The 21,878-nt window shown below is 35.5% G+C and overlaps 1 protein-coding gene across 9 annotated transcripts in view; it reads right to left on the bottom strand.

Annotated features, from left to right (window-relative positions):
- LOC143226397 (uncharacterized) overlaps nt 1-21,878 on the bottom strand; it is a 27,145-nt gene extending 5,267 nt beyond the window's left edge. The window contains exons 1-5 of one of the 9 annotated variants that reach the window (XM_076457315.1): nt 21,724-21,878; nt 21,383-21,459; nt 20,935-20,997; nt 19,916-20,056; nt 7,209-7,383 (exon numbers count right to left, since the gene is read on the bottom strand). In XM_076457315.1, coding sequence (XP_076313430.1) covers nt 7,209-7,383; nt 19,916-19,995 — 255 coding nt within the window. In that variant the 5' untranslated portion in view covers nt 19,996-20,056; nt 20,935-20,997; nt 21,383-21,459; nt 21,724-21,878. Of the gene's footprint in view, nt 1-7,208; nt 7,384-19,915; nt 20,057-20,934; nt 20,998-21,382; nt 21,460-21,557 lie in introns of all 9 variants that reach the window. The other 8 variants (XM_076457322.1, XM_076457316.1, XM_076457317.1 and 5 more) reach the window with 8 other exon arrangements.

Genomic DNA, 21,878 nt, shown 5'->3' with positions numbered 1-21,878 from the left:
CAGGAAGTTAGAAAGGGTAGTACTAGGGTTAACTTAGTTGTAAAAATCCTATTCTACTGGTTTGTTTTGTTTCAAATTTCTCACAAAGCTACTCAAGGGCTATCTGTGCTAGCCGTCCCTAATTTAGCAGTGTAAGACTAGAGGGAAGGCAGCTGGTTATCACCATCCACCACCAACTTTTGGGCTACTCTTTTACCAATGAAGTGGGATTGACCATCACCTTATAATGCCTCCATGGTTGAAAGGGTGAGCATGTTTGGTGCAACAGGGATTTGAACCCACAACCCTCTCATTACGAATTGAATGCTTTAACCCACCTGGCCATGTCGGGCCCTATTCTACTGAGAAACATATTTCAGGCCTTGATTTGGTAGACAAGGAACTGTTGGAGGCAAGGAAAGCAAAAGGAGTAGAGAAGGACATGAATTATGAACTTAGGTTATAGTTATGGGTAATTCCTTGACTTGACATGTGGATACAGTAGTAAACAGGGAGAAAATAGTTAAATTATGTACCCTGCAGCACAGGTGGAAGATATAACTAACAGAGCAAGATATAATGAAGGGGACCAGCAACGATGCAGTTTTTATTGTGTGCATAGGAGCTAACAGTGTAAGGAAGAGTAAGTCAGAGGAGCTATTTAATAAGTACAAGGGACTGATAAAAATATTTAAAGATAAAGACCATAAATTAATTGTGTCATGGTTATTGCCTGGTATTAACTGCAGAGATGAAATTTTGAGTAGGTTACTAGAACTAAATGCTAGGCTGAAATTAGTATGTAAGGATGAGCAGGTTAGCTGGAATCAGTTCAGTGAGAGGAGGGAATTTTTTGGAATGGATGGTTTACACTTAAGCAGGAAAGGGTCTGGCATGTTTCCAAGAGGTATTAACTCAGCTGTAAGGAAAGTTTTAAAGTAAGAATAGATAGTGGTGAGGGTAAAGATAAATAAAATGAAACCAAAATAAATTCAGCATAGGAAATAAGTATAAAAGTTGTTATAGGATTAGAGTTACTATTGTAATGACAGAAGTATAAAAATAAATTACTTTAGGACACTGGTAGGAATACAAGATTTTAAGATAATAGAAATAACTGAAATATCTCAAAAACATGGTTATAGGTTACTTAATAAGAACAAAGTAATAAGAGGGGAAGTGGCTCTATATGTAAATAGTGAGTTACATCCTGTTGAAGTTCAGGATATTAATCATAATAGCGAGGAGAGTGAACCTATTTGGGTTTCTGTTAGTGGATATCAAGGGTAAAATCTCTTTGTAGGTATGTTACAGACCTCAGATGACACTGATGAAATTAGTGAGAAACTTTATAGTGAATTAAAAATTTCAACTGTTAATGAAGTCATACTTATGGGCCATTTTAATTTCAGATATATTTACTGGAAAATGCTGGAGTCAAACCACTGAGGAAGAAAGTTTCTGAAAACTATTTAAGATGGATTTCTTCACCAATTGGTCTAGAAACCTACTAAAAATAATGCTAGTTTAGATTTATTGTTAACTTCTAATATATAAGTGGTTGAAAGGGTAGAAATTGGGAAACACCTAAATACAAGTGATTGTTGTTGTATTAGGTTTGATGTTTTGTTGCATACAGAAATAAAAAATAATGATATTTTGACTACAAATTTAAAAAAAGCAAATGTCGAAGGGATGCAACAATAATTATCTGTTGCTAATGGGGCTGCTGAGTTACTTGGAGACACAGAGTAAATGTGGAATATTTTTAAATATTCAAGATAAGCATATTCCTTATAGAAAGAAAAGGATGGATGAAAGTAATTAAAACAGATTGGCTCACAAAGGGTAGAAGATATAAAATTAAAGACATCACAAATTTAAATTGACTGGTATTTACAGAACATTTAAAAGATTATAGAAGATCAAGAAAACTGGTGAAACAAGGACATCCAAGATGACGTATGAAAAAAAACTTATAGAAAACAAAAATTGACAGTAACATTATTTTAAAGTACATTAGGGGTAAAAAATGTTAGGATGGGGATAGGATACATGGGAGATGACAAAGGAAGGCTTGTATCTGATGTTAATGAAATGGCTAGGTTATTGGATTCTGCATTTTCTTAAGCTCTCACTGATGAAGACTTAAGCACTATTCCTCATATTAAGCACTTGATAAATTGAAAAAGACAGTTGTATAAATTCTGAGTTTGTTAAAATAAAACTTGGAAGTTTAAAGAATGATAAGTCTCCTGGGCCACATAATATTTCCCTGAGGGTTTTAAAGGAGGTCAAGCATTGGATATGTGAGCTACTTGCCACAATTTCTTGCAAGTCCAAAAAAAGTGGACAACAGATTATAAATTAATGTTACTCCTATCTTTAAGGAAGGTAATAGAAGTTGTCCCAGTAATTATAGTCCTATTATTCTTATGGGTTGTGGAAACATTTTTTGGGAAAGTCTGATAAAAGCCATTTTGCAAAAATCATTCAACAAAGTTTAGCATTTTATTGGATAGTCAACGTGGTTTCACTGAGAGAAAATCTTACTTCACAAATCTTTCTTTTGACATGCTTTAACAAAGTTACTGTATATGTGTGGGAGGGTAAGGGTGTAAATTTGGCATATCTGAATTTTCAAAAAGCATTTGACAAAGTGCCGTATGAAAGGCTTTTAAAGAAACTTATCTCTAGAGGTGTGTGGGATAAATTAACTAATGAAGAAAGCAGAGGGTTGTTATAAATGGTCAGTCAAACTGGATTTGTGTTGCAAGTGGTGTACCTCAGGTCGAAGTCTTAAGACCATTGCTCTTTTTGATTTACATTAATGTCATGGATGAAGGAATGGTTCATAATCACTTAAATAGGCTAATGATATCAAGGTCTCGAGTATTGATGACTATGAAAAGGATGCTGCTGCTTTACAAAAGGATTTGGATAATTTAGTGCATTGGGCAAATAAATGGCTGATAGCTTTTAATTATGATAAATGCAAGATATGTTATTGGGGCTATCATAATTTGAATTATAAATTAATTTAATTGGAAAAAACCATAAAGGTATCACTAAAAAAAAAGATCTTGGTGTGTTGGTTGATTAATCTCTAAATCCATCCAATGTGTTGTTGCTATTAGGTTGGTTGATTTAGTGTTTTATGGCACAAAGCAGCAAGCTATCTGAGCCAAATGTCTGGTAAAAATAAAGTAAATGTAGTAAAATTCATAAGAGGAAATGAAGGTGAAACAAAACAGCATTTAACAACATAAATAGCATAAAACCAATGTTGATATCCAGTCTACAATGTTAAGAGAGAAACTACAGTAAGAGAAATTGTAAAGGACTTTCTGTAGCATAATGGTAATTATCACAACCTGCCAGGAAGACTAACAGGTAAGTACAAGAACCACCATCAGTCACCTGAAGTTGAACTTTCCAGTCCTGGTGTCAAGTTATTTAATGTTACTGCCATTTTCTTCTTTTCAAATCGAACTAGAAAGATTGTAATTCTTAAAAGGGAACCACATTAAAATGGTTTAAAGTATACATTTAAAACACTTAAATGACATTAAAAAGAATAATGGCCTTTAAAAAACTAAAAACTTTATCAAAGTGGACAGTGTCACCATCACCAATGACACTGTGTAATGTTATGGACAAATCTTGGGACTGAACAGTGTTAAAATGGTGCCGTTGTTGAGAGTTGTTACAATGGCAAAAAAGTAAAATGTGGCTCACAGTGATCTGAGTGTTACACAAACTACATACTGGTGCATCAGTTCCAGATAAAAGAAAATGATGAGTTAAAAAACTGTGACCAATGAGTAGTCTAGTTAGAACAACTTCCTCCTTCCAATCCTTATGGAAGCAAGACGCCCAAAGTCCAATATAGGGTTTTACTTGGAAAAGCTTGTTTTCGCGTTGCTCACTCCAATCGACTTCCAGCTGGCACGGAGCCGAGCCTTGGATACAGGACCATAATCCATGTATGGAATAGGCACAGTGGTGATAGTGCCAGAGCAGATAGATTTAGCTGCCGTGTCTGCAAGCTCGTTCCCGCAAATACCAACGTGGCCTGGTATCCAGAAAAACTGGATAGATGTAGATGTTAATGAGAAATGGGCCAGTCGGTTTTGAATATCAGCGAGAACAGGGTGTGAGCCAACATGTAGCGATTCCAGGGCCAGTAGAGAACTAAGAGAGTCAGTATAAATAGTGCAGTTAGAGTACTGTTTAGCTTCAATATGATCCAGGGCAAGAGAAATGCATTTTGTATAGTTCAGCAGTGATCACAGAAGCTGTAGAGGGGATTCTGTGAGCAACCACCGTACTGCAACAAACCATGGCAGAGCCCACAAAGCCACCTGATTTGGAACCATTTGTATAAATTGAAATTGAAAGATTGTTCGAAAGATGTTCAGTAAATAAAAGATGGTACTCCAATCGGGAGTACCTGCTTTTCTCAGATGACTTAAAGAAAGGTCACATTTGGGGACTGTAATAAGCTATGGTGGGATGGGCTGACCAGTGGATACTGCAATGTTATCTAAGGACAGACCCATTCATCCAATTGAGCCTGGACGTGAAGGCCAAAAGGAGCAATGGCACATTGTCTGTTCTGAAAAAGTATGGCCCACCGAGGAAGGAAAACACAACCCCAGGTGGGATGCTTTGGTAAGGAACGAAGTTTTGAAGAATATAGTAAAGGCAGTTGCAAATGGCAAAGGTGCAAAGAAGGTTCATGAGATTCTATGTATAAGCTCTGAACTGGGAAGATGTGGAAAGCCCCAGTGCAGAGTCGAAGTCCTTGATGATGAATGGGGTCCAGCATCTTTAAGGCCGAGGGTCTGGCAGAACCATAGACCAGTGATCCATAGTAAAGTTTTGATCGAATAAGAGCACAATATATCTTTAACATAGAATATCGATCTGCTCTCCAACTGGTGGTAGAGAGGACACGGATAATGTTCAGTTCTCTTGTGCATTTGACCCGTAACTGCTTAATGTGTGGTATAAAGGTCAGCTTACGGTCAAAGATAAGCCCCAAGAACTTGGTCTCAGGGACCACAGGCAGCGAAACTTCACCGATACGGAGTTCAGAATCAGGGTGAATACCCTGTTGGTGGCAAAAGTGCATGCAAACGGTTTTAGAGAGAGAGAAATTAAAGCTGTTTACCATGGTCCACTTCAGTACAGAATTGAGGACAGTTTGTAGTTACCGCTCAATATATCTCATGCTAGAAGACTGACATGAGATATGAAAGTCATCGACATACAGCCCGATTGCAACAGTGAGAAGGAGTTGTTCAGTGATGGCATTAATCTTTATACTGAAAAGTGTGACACTCAAAACACAGCCCTGAGGGATTCCAAGTTCCTGTAAAAAAGTAGTGAAAGTGTAGAACTGATATGAACTTGAAATTTCCTGTCTATTTTAACAAAATGGGTAAATGGCAATGTAACCAATATATATGGAGGTCTCGCAAAATGCCATACCTCCATGTTGTGTTGTAAGCCTTCTCAATGTCAAAGAATATTGACACAAGATGATGTTGTTTGAGAAAGGCTTCTCTGATTGACGTTTCAAGTTGAATCAGGTGGTCCATGGTGGAGCGTTGTCATCGGAACCCACGCTGGGTGGGCGAGAGGAGGTTGTTTGATTCGAGGAACCAAACAAGACGAGCATTAACCATCCTCTCTAAGGTCTTAAAGAAACAGTTTGTCAAAGCAATTGGACTGTAGTTTGAAGGAATCTTGGGATCTTTCCCAGGCTTAGAGAAAGGTAAAATAATAGCCTTGCACCAGGCATTAGGAAAAACATTCTCCTGCCAGATCCAGTTAAAAACAATTAGAAGAATATCAAGAGAAGCAGGAGATAGATGGTACAGCATGTCATAGTGTACATCATCAGGTCCAACAGATGTACTGCCAGACCAATGAAGGGCCACTTTCAGTTCCACCAGTGTAAAGGGACGATTATAGTCATAGAGACAGTCAGTTCGACAGGAAAGAGGTGAACGCTCTGCCCGAATCTTGATGGCCAAGAAGGGGGAGGAACAAGCAGAAGTGCTAGATACCCAGCAAAAGCTTTCACCTAGAGTATTGGCAATGCTCCAGATTCAGCTACTTCTTGGCCATCAGAGAGTAAGATCAAGAGGGGGACAGAATTGTAGTGCCCAGTGACCTTTTGAACCCTGTCCCATATGACCTTGGAACTGGTGGTGCTATTAGTTGGTCAAACAGGATTTTAAGTTGTATCTACAGAAATATTATGTTCTCTTTAGATTTGTATCTAATGTCATTGCATAGATCAGTAAGGCCACATTTGGAGTACTTTGTTCAGTTTTGAGCTCACTACCTTAAGAGTGACATTGAACTGTTGGAAACGGTTCAGAGGAGATTTACTAGAATGAAGTCTGAGATGGAAGGATTGTCATATGAGGGGAGAATACAATTTCTGAAACTGAGAAAAAAAGATCTTGAAAAAAGGAAGAGTTAGAAGGGATATGATTGAAGTGTTTAAGATTCTAAAAGGAATTAATCATGTTGATGCATCAACATTTGTCATACTTAACAGCAAGAATTATAGAACAAAGGGACACAAATATTGATGCAGGTAAGTAGAAGCCATCTTCCATTGAGACAATTTTAATTTTTCAAATGGGGCAGTTGGGTTATGGAATGGGTTGCCTTCTGATGGAAGCAATAAAGTTTAATGAGTTTATACGAATGGTAAATAGATATGTGAATGATAAAAGCTGATTTTAATTTTTGTTTTATAATTCATTTTTAATAGTTTTTCATTTGGCTTAGAACCAATAGGTTGCTTGTTGTTCCTAAATATTTTGTTATATGTTATCCTTAAAAAGCTTCATTCTACTCATGCTAATGTAAGTTACAGAATAAATTAGTCCCTTATAAGCTAAATGTTGAAGAAATCATCTTTAATGGTTTTCTCAATCAGTAAAAATTAAATGTCTCGAATTAAATTGGTTGTTATGGTAATCCACGTATTATTTTATTTCTAGTGAAAGTCCCTATGAATAGCTAGAAAGAGAAATGATCGTTTATAATTTAACAATTACAAGTTACTTTTGTTCCCATTATGAGGTGAAAAATATCTGGTTATACTTTCTGTTAAAAACTTTTATAAGTGTCATAACCTAAGTAATTTTTGCACTAACTTCAGACTTGTAGAAATTACCAGAAATACTCATAAAGTAACATACTGTAGATTTTTGATATTTACGGATTTCAAGTAAGGCTCGAGTTCCAGGTCGATAACGACGTTTTCTGGGGGTTGGAGTTTGTTCATCTTGTGAAGAACCATTTGAAACAGGCCCAGATTGTTCAGACAAATGTCTGCTTCTTGTGAGGGGAGTTTGGGTTGGTGTACTTCTATAGCTAAAGATTTATTAAAAAACAATTTACAATGCACTCTCTATACAGGGACAATATAAAATAAGGTTGGATACAAATGAAGAGATGGTTATAGAACAATAAAACCTAAAACTTTGACAGTTAGTACATGTGCATAAAAATACGTGATACACATTTATATATGTATAAAAAAACATAAGTGCATCTACAACAACTTTGAAAAACTTAATTTTAAGGTCAATATGTAATTTTATTAATCCTAAGCTGTGAGATCTTGTGTCACTGGCACCACCTATGGCCTTTTATCCTACAGATGTGTTCTACGATTTTCTTAAACACTTGTGCCACCTGACAAAAATGTTGGTTGTATGGTTCTTCTATCACTTATTTTATGACAGCTGTATATTATCTTAATATTTTCAGTTACTGTTAACACAAAGACTGAAGAAAATGGCAGAAAAGTTACTACTCCTGTAGATAAATCAATGAATTATATATGTACATTAAAAATATTTTAACACATCAAGTTCTTGCCCAGGTAAAAATTTTGGTTCAGTATTATTTCTCACATAAGACATCTTTTTGAAACAAGAGAAGTTTACCAACATGAAGAAAAGATACCACATCAACACCTATTCTTAAAAAATAAATATGTAAACTGAAATAAAGAGCACATATTGCATCACTAGGAAGACCATTTTACAAGTTCAGAACTCAAACAATTTTGCCAAAGAATGAGGCTGAGTCCACATTTATTACTCCCATTATCCAAATTTACATTTCCATTTCTACAACTCTCAAACAGTTCACTAAAAGATACATCATTCAAGTTTCTAAATATTTAAAATATTGAAAGTTGCCTCTAAGTCTGCACTCCAAAGAAAACAACTCTAAGTTCTCTCTTTATTAGACAAAAACAGCAAAGTATTAGTTTAGTAGCCAATCTGTGCTTTTTTCAACATGTTCATGTCTTTGCTGCAGAGGAATCTGATTACACAAATATCCTAAATGAAGCTTCGCTATGTTTATACAATAACATTCTTACAATTAGTTTTCACAAACAGATCTGTCCTTTTCATAGACATACTCTCATTTAAAACCTTCAATTATTAATGATAATACATGAATTTTCTTTCTTCAAAAATATTCATTAGAATTAGATTCTCCACATTTCTATACCTTAAGTGTATTACCTTACAGATAAATATTACACACCTATCAAGCCCTCACATGCTATTTTTTACACTCATTAAGACTGTACACTTTATCAATGTTTATCAAGAAACCAGAAAATGTATTTTATAATTCAAATTTTAATATTATTGAAGTTCTGTTTTTTAAATTGTAGCCTTTAAATGGCAGCCATCACCAAACAATGCTACTACCTACATTTCCACTGTTTAAGGGTAAAAATAACTATTAAAAACACTTTAATTTCACTTTTCTGTGTTCTGATATGCATCTGTGCTTTAATTTCTGTATTTCAGAATTTTCTAATATCAAAAACATTAACTTCCTCATGAACCTCCTACCTTCGTGATTTGCTGAGATAAAAACATTTGTCAGAACCATTAATAAAGCTACATGAATTATTTTTATGACAATCAACATGGTGAGAAAAAATCAGGGTTACTGAACCTTTGGCATCCAAGAGTAAAAATGCCTGAACTCAGACATAAGTGCTAAATTTCTTGATATTTTATCTATTATTATGTATTTTTTAAACAAAAGTTGGTTGTTAAGCATTTATTGGCACAAAGCAACTTGACTATGTGCACCAAACAACTGGTAAAAAGGTAAAAAAGTAAAACCATTAAAATATGTAAAAAAAGAATCATGCTAAAATGAAACATAGTCAAATTTTCAAATTAAAATCTTAAACAGTTAAAAAGACCATGACCCTTAAAAATTTAAAAACACAACAGAGGTGGACAGTGTCACCACTGCAATGACAAAGTGACCAACATCATGGGTATGAACCCATGGTAAAAATGTATTTAAAATGGTATTGTTACTCTTGATTGTATCGATGACATGACAGTAGAATGTGGGCTATTGTGATCTGAGTGTTACACAGACCACACATTGGTGCATCAGTACCAGATAAAAGAAAGCGATGAGTTAGAAAACTGTGACCAATGCATAGGCCTCACCAGAACAACTTCCTCCTTCCAATCTTTTTGGAAACAAGATGGTCAAATAGAAGGTTTGATCTGGAAAAGCTTGTTATCACGTTGCTCACTCCAAGTCAACTGCAAATTGGCACAGAGCAGAGACTTGAGTATAGGACAGTAGTCCATGTACTGCATGGTGGTGATAGTACCATAACAGAGAGAATTACCTGTGATGTCAACAAGCTCATTCCCTCGAATACCAACAGGGCCTGGTATCCAGAAAAACTGGATAGAAGCAAATGAGAGAGAGAAATGTTGGCCAGTAGGTTTTGAATATCGACAAGAACAGGGTGAAAACTAACGTGAACCAATTACGGGGCCAATAGAGAGCTAAGAGAGTCAGTATAAAGAGTACAGTTCATTTACTGTATAGCTTCTATGTGATCAGGGCAAGAGAAATATCATACAATAGTCCCGTTTTAATCAATTAATGGCACAATAGAATTTTGGCATAGAACATTGATCTGCTCCCCAAGAGGTGGAAGAGAGGGCAGAGAAGATGTTCAATGCCCTTGACACATAGCTGCTTGATGTGTTGAATAAATGTCAGCTTACGGTCAAAGATAAGCCCCAAGAACTTTATCTCGGAGAACACGGGTAGCACTACTTTTCCAAGATGAAACTCAGGATCTGGGTGAATACTCCATTGGCAGCAGAAGTGCATGCAAACGGTTTTGGAGTGAGGAAGGGTGGTAAAACCGTTTGCTGCAGTCCACTTCAGTAAATGATTGAGGACAGTCTATATCTGATGTTCAATAAACCTCATGCTTGACAACTGACATGAAGTGTTGAAGTTGTTGACACAGAGTCCGTGTGTATGTGGGGGAAGAATTCTCCACTGATGGCATTAATCTTTATAATGAAAAGTGTAATATTCAAGACACAGCCCTGAGGGGCTCCAAGTCCCTGTGGGAGAGAACAGGAAAGTGTCAAACCTACACAGACTTGGAATTGCCATACTTCCACATTTTATCATAAGCTTTTTAAGGTAAAAATTACAGAAACAAGATGTTGTTGCTTTAGAAAGTCGGGACCCACATTGAGTGGGTGAGAGGAGGTTGTTTCATTTGAGAAACCAAACAAGATGAGCATTAACCATCTCTAAGATCTTACACAGACAGCTCGTCAAAGCAATTGGAACCCTGGGATCCTTCCAAGGCTTAGGAAAAGGAAGAACAATAACATGACACCAAGCCTCAAGAAAAACATTCTCCTGTCAGATCCAGTTAAATAAAACCAGAAGAATAGCAAGAGAGGCACAAGAGAGGTGGTAAAGCATCTCATAATGAATGTCATTGGGCCCAACAGATGTACTTCCAGACTAATGAAGAGCAAGCTTGAGTTCCACCAATGTAAAGGGGCAATTATAGTGATAGAGATAATCAGCCTAAAAGGAAAGAGGTGATTACTCTGCCCATGCCTTGATGGTTAAGAAGGTGGGGGATGAAGCAGAAGTACTAGTCACACAAGAAAAGCTTCCTCTGAGAGTAACTAGCAATACTATGGGCATCAACAACTTCTATTGCCATTTATCTTTCTATCTGCTCCCCTTCACTTTTCTCTTACTTTTGTTGGAGGCAATGATCATTTTCCTATCATTTTGAGAGACTGGCCATGGTTAAAGCCACAGACCCATATGCTTCGATGGAAGTTGGATGAGGCAAACTGGCCCTCTTTCACTGCTTTCTCAGAGCTTGATCCTACCATCATCTGTAAACCATCAATAGATGACTGTGTGGCAGTGGTGACTGACTAGGTGCCAAAAATAAATATAAGAACCAGTATTGAAGAGAGATAGGTTGTGATCCAAGAGCATATGTTCCATGGAATGACCCTTCCCATCAATATCAGCACCACCCCAGAGGGGATTATGTCCATTAAAATCCCCCAGGATTAAAAAGGGAGATGGTAACTGCTCAATGAGGGCATCAACGTCTGACTGATCATAGGTCTCTTAAGGAGCCAGGTAGAGAGAACAAATAGTGATGGTACAACTCAAGGAAGCATGGATAGATACAGCTTCCAAGGGTGTATCAAATGGCAAAGACAGGGTAGGGCACATGCTGTTCAACCAGCAGTGCTACCCCACCATCACACAACCTGTTATTTCTGGACAAAGAAAGCTGCCAAAGGGTGCCTGCATGGACAGGTTTCAAAACGTTTCCTGTAAAGAGACACATGGGATGGTCAGAATCAATCCAATCTTCAATATCATTTATACTTGAACGAACACCCCGACAGTCCACTGGATCAGAGTAGCCATTTTTATTTACATGGAGGAGAACATGACAGGGATCCCTTCTGTTTTTGACCATGTTTTTTTTCTTTATTGCACAAAGGTCTATTGACCTCCATGGGATCCTGCCCTGGATTGAGTAGGCAGGCTTCTATCTGTAGACAAAGATTCCAGTGACTGAGAGCATGAATGAATGGTCATTTTGCTTCTTGGGGCTGCAGAAGAGGATGGATCTGAGGAAACACCCAAAGCAAAGGAAGTGGAACCAGGCAGTCACTGGAAGGAGTGGCAGGGACAGAGATGGGAGTAGACATGGATTCAACAACTCTTTTAACCATGGAAGGCAAAAGATTCTTCAGATGTTTTGTAAACAACTCTGCTGGAGGCATAGATAGATCTGTCTGCACTCCCACTGTGGCAGTGGAATGGAGTGCAGCAGCATATGTCCAAGATGAAATTGGAGACAATAATTTCCAAGCCTCTGGGTAGGAGATATTATTTATAGTCTTGAAGCATTGCACCTCTTTCTCCTCCACCCATTTAGGGCAAGAAATAGAGTAAGAGGGGTGTGGACCACTACAGTTAATGCAGTGTCATTCTAGTTTGCACTCGTATGCAATGTGGTCTTTGTCACCACAACAAGCATGTGTTAAAGAATCATGACATGATGTTTTTGAGTGACCAAACCAGTGATACTTAAAACATGTGAGAGGGTTGGGAATATATGGCCATACCTTACAGTTCAGATAACCTCCTATGACTATGGCGGGAGGATGTAGTGATGTAAACATCAATATCAGAACATTAGTAAGCACCATAATTCCGTCTTTGCGAGTGGAGAATTGGTGCACCGCAGAAACATCTTGGTTTCAGAAACCAGTGAGGATCTCCAACTCAGGAATGTTCTTTAAATCTCTATCAACTATAACTCCTTTGGAAGATTTCAAAGTTACACTGGGAGTAACCTCGATGGATATATCTCCAATGGCTTTTGATTTCAAGAGGGGTTTGGTATGTTGTGATGAAAATGTTTCCACCAAAACTTCTCCAGAGCACAACTTCTTTACTGATGTAGGGGAACCAGCAAGTTCCTCTATTCCTTTATGAATAAAAATGGGGACATTTGCCCTAAGGATTTCTTGGATAAGGAATGGATAATTAGAAATTGAGGTACAGAATCCAACTACGATACTGACTATACAGAATCGTCCATGCGTGGTCATTTTCCTATAATCTGTTTTTTTTTTTCAGTTTTATTTATTTTTTCATAAACGGAAGTATCTGTCTTAAAGATGCTACATTTCAGTGCCCACTGACCCCACCCACAATAGAGCCCTACAAGGAGATGCAATACGATACCAAACAAGGACACTTCAGCAATGCCAGGATTTCATGAGCACTATATCCAAATACCAGTATCAGACACAATGACCACAACACCCACTGAGAACATCCAACACTGGTACTCAGCTAAACTTAGCCCAAAGGGACCAGCCAACTGATCCTGGGGGGTCACCCCAAGGCCACCCATCTACAGGAATTCAAGACAAAAGTGGTGTGTTGGGGTTGGACCCCTCAACCACCAGGATCATCTCCTCACCTTCACAGGTTACCACGCACAGCAAACACATGGGTGGATGTTTAGATCCCAGAGGAGGTAAACTGAAAGTACAGAACTTTCTCTGGGAGGTCCCCTCACCATGTACAGGAATTCACCTGGAGGAGTTTAACAAAAGTTAAGTATAAATATTATAAACCTTTTGGCTTGTACAAGTAAAATATCTAAAACTACATTGGCACATATGAAATGTGAAAGCAGCTCATGTTAAAAAATGAGATATTATGTAAAAGGATTGCTTTTCTTATGTGCAGTGGGTAAAAAGACTGGCAATACATCAATACAATTAATGGAAATGTTAACAGTTGAAACTGTGAAAATAGTTAAACTAAACATCTTGTGACATATAAAGCATAAAAGAAAAATACATTACTAATTTCATTTTACATATATTTCAATTTTTCATTTCACTGTACACTGTTGATTCTGCTAGTTACTGTTAGGGTAGAGAAAATAAGTTATATAAAAAGTTTTACAAAGAACAAAACTATACTTATTTAGCAAGTTATAGAGGTTACACAAATGAAATAAGAAAACTGGAAGATGAGGTATTTATATTAGCACAAAAATATTAGTATTTTCCTAAACTAAAAATGTATTTCTGATAGAAATTTACTTTCACTCAAAATAGCTTTTTTTGATAAGTACTACCCTTTATCAGCACAAAGTTTCAATGCTCACCACTAACTTTTCATTATCATTATTTACATGTAAATGATTATGTAGCAGCTCTCCATCAATAGAAGCACAACACAACCTCTCCACACTTGCATTCATTAATCACTTTGAGACTGGTCAGATGACTTACACCACATATCACTAAGTGGGCAGGCTGGGTAAAAAAGTATCTCTCAGAAATATATTTTCAGTTTAGGTAAACTTTAACTTCCAATACAACATCTTACCACCACTCACAAACATAGCTAGATTCCAACACTGAACTGCTGGAGGACTGGTGAAAAAAATTTATCCCTCCTTTAGGAAGCACCCAGAGAGACCAGATGTGGGATGAAAAAATAAAACATCTGATCCAGGTTTACTCTTCACTCCTTTAAGACTGTGTTATGAACATAAAAGGTGGATAAACATGAAGGAATCCCATAATACGTATTACCAATTAAGAGGACCCTTGGGTATCAAGTGGCTAGTGAAAGACAGATTATAGTGGTAGTTTGATAACATTTCAAAACCTAGCAGTATCTGGAATTGTCCATCAGTTCCTCGATGGGCAGAGAATCACTTACCTCTTTATCTCTAAACAAAGGAATCAGTAGTGAAGACAAGTTTCCTTACCAAAATACATCTCTAACCAAATTTGATACACCATAAACCAAAATGCAGCAGATGGTAAGAAGGTGGAAAGCCCCCAGTGGGATGACAATTCTGGTTAAAACCTGATGGTAATGGGTGTGGTTCTTCCAGTCTATAGTAGGAGAAGGATACCCAACCACATACAAGTTCGAATACATGTGCTTCATCCAGTTATAACTAATACCAGATCCAGTAAGAACTGATATCTGCCAGACAGTAGATAGAGACCACAAACCTGGAGTGAGTTTCCAGTCTGAAACCAGGCAGCATCAGGTATTTTTCATCTAGATTGCATTAGGAGAAGGGATACTGGCCAGAATATGTGAAGATTTACTTAACTGGACCATCTCCAACCAACAAAGTACATTTGGAAGATTGTAGGAAGGAGAAATACTGTGGTGGGCAAAAGCAATCTGCCAGATGTGTGTGTGTATAAATATGACATAGTGCTACAACCAAAACAACACAACATCAAGAATTGTACAACAACTCTGCAGTAGGAAGTGGTATACACCATTGACACCCACAGAATGCCACCACCCTACTCTCAACTGAGTGGTATCATGTATTACTTACGAGGACAGGCCTCTATGGTCCATTGCCCAAACAGCTAGGAAATGGTAAGGCTTCTTACATATCCTCATACTCCACTAGAAGAAAAAAGGGAAAAATGTATTGGAGAATTTGGAAGACTGCATCAGCATAGACAGTGCAATGGGTGATCATGACATCCTGTTTTGTAAAGCAGAGTCACCACATAGATGGAGTCGATCAACTAGTACAAAGCGACATCTGAAATTGTACCTCATGTCTACTAGGAAGAGGCTCAATGCCATGAAACAGAGATGAGCAGCAATCCCTGCCCGTTTTACTCATGTGCATCCATGATTGTACAGGTTTGGGATGAACATGTTTATGTAGCAAGAGAGCACTAGAGAGAACTACTAGCAATCCTACAGAAGACCCCATCTTTAAGATATGCATAATACTAATGCTGTGACATACTTTTGCAGTATAGATAATAACTGAGTGAAGAAACACAACCAACACCACAAAACACATGATAGTTTATATCAGATTCATAGTAGGAAGAGCTACAACATGGTTGTAGGATGGACAATACAGATTTTGAGGGAAAAAAGTGCACCTGCTCAGGTACCACTTGCCACAGGGTGAAATCTATAATACACTACCAAAATGGCCCCTGTAAGTAAAGAAATAACAAAAACATAGCACTCAGTCATAACACCACTATGGTGTACAAGATGGTGACTGGAGGTAAACGAAAAACCACTGGGCAAGAAATGGCCATGTGATGTAAATAATGTGAAACAAAGGTATGAGATGCAGTCCACATACTGGCTCCAATGATAACCTTCAAAGGAAGATTGAAATTAGAAGCCAGGGATATGGTGAGGTGATGAATTTGATGAAAAGATCCTCTAAATTTGTAACACTCTAGAGGCAAAAGGGAATAATACATTTGCCTAATTAACCCTTTCACTCCACATATTCTTTACTGCACAAAACACAATGTTTTAGTGTCTTTTATTTAAAATTTGAATAAACCACTTTTTTGTTTATATCATTTAGTATAGTATAAAATCTTAGCTAATAACCCATATTTTAATAGAATACAAGTTTTTTAAGTTCTTAATGTGAGCAATATTTAAAGAAATCCTGAATTTGTCTGATAAAGAATACAGTAGGAGAAAATGAGGTACAGGTGTTGAAGAGGTTGAAGACTGCTGTTCAGAATCTTTCAGACATGGTCGTTTACCAAGGAGCTTTTTTTATTATTTTAATTTCATTTGGTAGGGGATTCATAATAGAAGGACAAACATTCAGTGCTCACTACTGACATCACCAACCATGGAGCCCTAAGAGCCAAACAAGGTCACTGCAGCAACACCAGGGTTTCTTGAGCACTATACACATGCACCAGCATCAGATACAATGTTCAAAATACACACTAAAATGTCCAACACAGATACTCAGTTGACACAGTCTGATAATTCACTGTGTTACTTTCTCTGGTACAGTATTTAGTAATAATCATGCTTTAGGAAATTTTTATTCTCCATTTAACAGTAAAAAATAGCACAAGACTTAGTACAATTATCAGATTAAATATATACATCACTGAGTTATTATAACTGCCATTCTCTCTGGCTAGGTACCATTCACAGTCTTTTAAAGTTGGTCTTCCTTTCTTAAGTACATTGAGGAAGAAGTTTGATTCTTTTTACATTTGGAAATCCTTTTTGGTTATGTTGGGCATTGTTAATTGGCACATGGATGTCTTTTATAACCGATCTGTGTGACCATGGATTCTCGCCTCCTACGAGATGCCACACTTTGAATATCACAGCTAGGGTATGGTTAGTTGTAGGTCTCTTTTTGGGTGGTTCTGATGCCTCAAGTTAGTCTATATACCTTTGTTTTCCAATGCCATTAGGTACAATGGATATCTTCATGGAAAAAAATTTTAAATTTCTAATCTGAACACATTTTTATCATCTGAGTGTATGAATATTTCGTGTTATAAAGAGATATTACAAACCTTTCCCAAAAATGATCAGTTTTCAGTTGCATCACCATACCCAAGAAATGCCAAACACGTTCAAAACATGGTTCTGATGCATGTCATTTTACTGCAGCTTTTTATTGGCTATAGTTATTATGCAACTTGCTGATCTGCATATCCAAAATCATTTTAATATTGTGTATTCTGTATTCTTGAACCAAGAACTTTTGACAAACAGTAGCCATCTGAAAACACTTTACTGGTGTTTAAAAATTCTTAACGCTCATATATTTGGCACACTGAGATCTTGATGTTTTTCACTTTTCGTATCACTAAAGAACACAAATTCAACCATGCCAGAAACATCAAAAACTTCGAAACAGGCCATTTGTTTTGTCCATTCTAGGAAAGCATACACAGCTTTGCATAGCCATTATGCATAAAAAACAAACTCATATCAAGAATTTTATCAATATTCCACTTGTCTATTGATGTTTCACATGACTCAAATGTAAATTTATCCATGTCAGTGTACAAAATAATGCCATGCTAAAGAGTGCATCATTTCCAAAATTATAACAGGAAATGAGCATGTGCAATCAGATCTCAAATTCTTATGAAGAGAACCAAGAACTAACTGCTCCTTTTTCACTAAGCATAATAATCCAGCACACATCTATGTTTTATAAAAAACACTATTTTTTTACTTGTTATACCACTAGTGCTCCTCTTACATAATGAGGAAGTCTTTTCTAAATGTTTATCATCCTCACATATGACTTTACAATCAACATTAACCCTTAAACAGTGGCCATCATCAACTGATGCTGCTACCTACCACATCCATTTTGTTTAAGTGTTAACATATTTTATGTTCTTGCCCATTTCCAAGACTGCCAATATCCTCTTCCATATGACTAATAAAACAAATAATTCCAAAGATTTTAGTATCATCAAATAATTCAGAAATGCTACTGTAAAAGAGGCAACTGTTTATGGTTCTCTCATACACTTATAAAACTGGTAGCTCATTTTAGGTGAATAGAATACCATTCCTAGAAAAATCTAACAAGGAAAAAATACCAAAACAAAACACGTTTATCACAATTCTCACAAATTAAAACAAAACAAAATTAATCAACAACTATTTAGATAACTTACAGCTTATTAACTTCTAAATTTCTTTTATGATATGTTTCACTATGTATAATTTTTGCCTACATTCATAAAAGTATTTATTAGGAAAAATCTCACACTAATTAGATTAACAACACTGTATTTTCCTTGGCCTAAGTTGGGGTTACAATGAGAAGCATATTTCCCAAAGCAGACCTAGCTGAAACAAGTTAGTCAAAATTTAAAGATACGTCTGCTTTAGAATATTAGAAACAAAGTGAGAAAAGGCCATTCAGTCCAGCAAGATTACTCAACAAACAAAACTATCAAATTTAACTATAATCTTCTCACATCTCTTCACTGTTGAAACTGCATACTATGGAAAAGTTAATTTCATCAGCCACTATATAAAATTTATGATCCCAACGTCTGTAGATGTTTGAAAAATTATCAGATCTAGCCTTCTGATGTTCTTTTATTCACTGTTCAAAATGATGCATGGTTGATCCTGTATAACCCCATTCAGACTGAGAAAAAATATAATGTTAAACGTTTTCCTCATTTTTAATGTTCAAAATAAGTGAAATTGCAAATGGTATGACTGTACAAGTATATACTTTCTAAATCTTCTGAAAACAGGTGTCCTGTTTACCAATGTTATAATTTTTTTTCTAAATGTTTATAATTAATAAATTAATTACAAAAATTAAATGCTTATTTTTGACTCCTTAAATTTTCATATTAGCCACATTACTAAAAATACAGATAATAATTTTGAAATCACTGAATTGTGGCCCAAGTGACCTAATCATTTACATAATATATCAAAAATGTTTTAATTTTGACTGAGCTAGATTATTTTAGAGTTAGTCAACACTGCTTAATCCAGAATGCTATATTATAGTTTTGTTTGTTGTTAAGCACATAGCTACCCAATTGGTATTTCTGTGCTGTGTCCCTCATAAGTATTGAAAACCAGTGTTTAGGATTACAATTTTTCAGGTCTTACTTTCGAGCCATTTAAAGGCCTATATTATTATTCATCTGGTATGTGAATAAGATGTTGTGCAAATGGTGACCTCCAGAGAGCATCTACCATATGAAACAAAGGATGTTTCAAAAATTACTTAAAGAAAAACAAACAGTTAGTGAAAAAAGCAAGACTGATACCATATTAGAATAACACAGTAGTTAAAAAAACAAACAAACTAGTGCAGCAACATTTCCTTTGGTTGTTTATGGAAATGAGTATCACATTATCAGAAGTAGTGTGCTAGTTGATTAGATAGTCTATTGATTAATCAATTAGAATGTACCACTAATCACTCAGCTATAGAACACACTATTCCATAAGAGGCCTTACCAAAGTGTTTTATTCCTCAATTTATACCATCTGTAAATAGAACTCAGAACTCTATTTGCTTATGATCACTTTCAAATATTCAGTCTTTTATCAACCATCACACCCTCTCTACACAACCTTAATATATTCTTCAGTACAATCAGTACTTTTGTGAGATATTCTAACAAATAACTTTTGTTAAGGATTTAGTTAGTTGAACATGTGTACCAACCTTGAACTTGGTGTTTCAGTGGGTACAGATGTTTTTCTTTTTTGTGGAGTCTTCTTCTTCCTCTGCTGTGTTCGTGGCATAGTGACAGTCAACAAAGAACAGCCACTGACAACCAGTTGTACATTTCACTTTGACACAACACTATAGCATTAAAAAAAATTACTCATTTTGATCCTATATTTAATTAAAATCTGAAAATTATTTTGTTGATCATAGAATTACTTGTCAGACATCACAAGCTTCTAAGACACATTTTTCTGAACCATTATATATCAATTGCTTGTAGGTTAATGGATTTTTATGGGTTACAGGGCCATTAGTAACATACAATTTTTCAAAAAAAAGTGAAATAAATCATTTACTTAGGAGTCCTATCTAACAGACTAAAAACAAAAATCTCTTAGTATACTTAATATGTGGACTCTATTCATACATTGATATCTGAAGGGTTAAAACACACAGGTATATCTAATTAGTCTCAAATTTGTAAGAAAACAGGTCATAAACCTAAGATTTTAATATTCAGCAGCAAATTGTTTAACATTTCTTTAAAGCACGATTTTTAATTTTCACTTCAAAACTTAAAGGAGTAAAAAAAACACAAAAACCCCCAGCATTAATAGAGAAAAAAAAAGCTAAATAAATGTTTCTTGGCATAACATTCTAAAATGTACTAATTAAAAGCAATGCAAGTTATTTTCTCTCCCATGCTGAAGTAAAATATATTTGTTTTTATTTATTTACTAGCTGAAAATGTTTATTTCTCATTTTACTAAATTATCAGGGATGTTATAAATAAAGTTTAACTACTCTTTACTGATGTCTAGCTTTCTTTAAAAATTCACATAATACAAAAACGAAAGCAAATGTTTGATTATTTAAAAATAATAGTGAGAAAATATTTAATTAGTTTGAAATATTAAAAAAACTTTAACTTCATTTTTAATTTTCAGCCAATGATGAGCCCCATTTCAACATTAAGTAAATAATTTAATGATATTTTTAGAACAGAGGCTTACCTGTACTTTCAAACAGTTAAGATTATCTCAACACAGGCTACAAGTCATAAAGGTTGATGCAAGCTGCCGTTTACAGTAAAAAAAAATAATAAATAAACCCATAAATTCCAATTTTTAAACTGTGCTAACAATACGCAAAACTTTAATGTTTAACTTATGTAGGCCTAATTAAAAATAACTAATTATGGTTTAAATTTAAATAATGTTTGCTTTTAACTTGTGTATATCCATTACTTTGATGTTTAATTCTATTTTTATACAGTTAGCTTGCTTTGATCAAAGTATATACCGACTGTTTATGTTTATCTTTGAGATTTAAATTTGGTGTAATAAAAAAAAAAACTGCCTGGACCTGCGTTAGAATACAATTATAAGGTAAATAATGTCACTAGCTTAACAATACTTGCCAACAGTTATTTCAACAGAAAAAGTATATGAAATTGCTTACCTACTGTTTCCGCGATTCAACTTTTAATTTTATCTAGACTATGGTTGTTGACAGATGCAACTGTACACTAAATCGAACTATAAATAAAAACATTATTATTAACTTTAAAGCTTAAAAACTTATTTTGATTACAATGAAAAAACGTACTTTATTAAATATAAACTTTAGTTTATACCTTTAATTTTCAAAGTTACAGTTAGTGATAAAAATAGTTAAATTTACATTTCATAGCTGTATTATTAATTTTTCTCACGTAAAATTTAAATTGTTAAATATTTCATTTTCACGACAATTTGTAGCTAAACCAAAAGGCCTTTAACTCATAAATAACACATTCAAACCTCTTTAACTTGCCAGTCAAACGTTACCATTACTTATTACATGTCAGTAACACAAAAACACTATTTCAAAATTTTCACAGCCTGAACCAACGGTTATTTCCCGCTGAACTTTTAATTTTTGTTACGTAGCTCAAACAGAACTCTCTAACCCGAAA

The sequence above is a fragment of the Tachypleus tridentatus genome, chromosome 9, assembly GCF_004210375.1.
Source record: "Tachypleus tridentatus isolate NWPU-2018 chromosome 9, ASM421037v1, whole genome shotgun sequence".
Lineage (NCBI taxonomy): Eukaryota > Metazoa > Arthropoda > Merostomata > Xiphosura > Limulidae > Tachypleus > Tachypleus tridentatus.
This window is presented reverse-complemented; position numbering and strand designations above follow the sequence as displayed.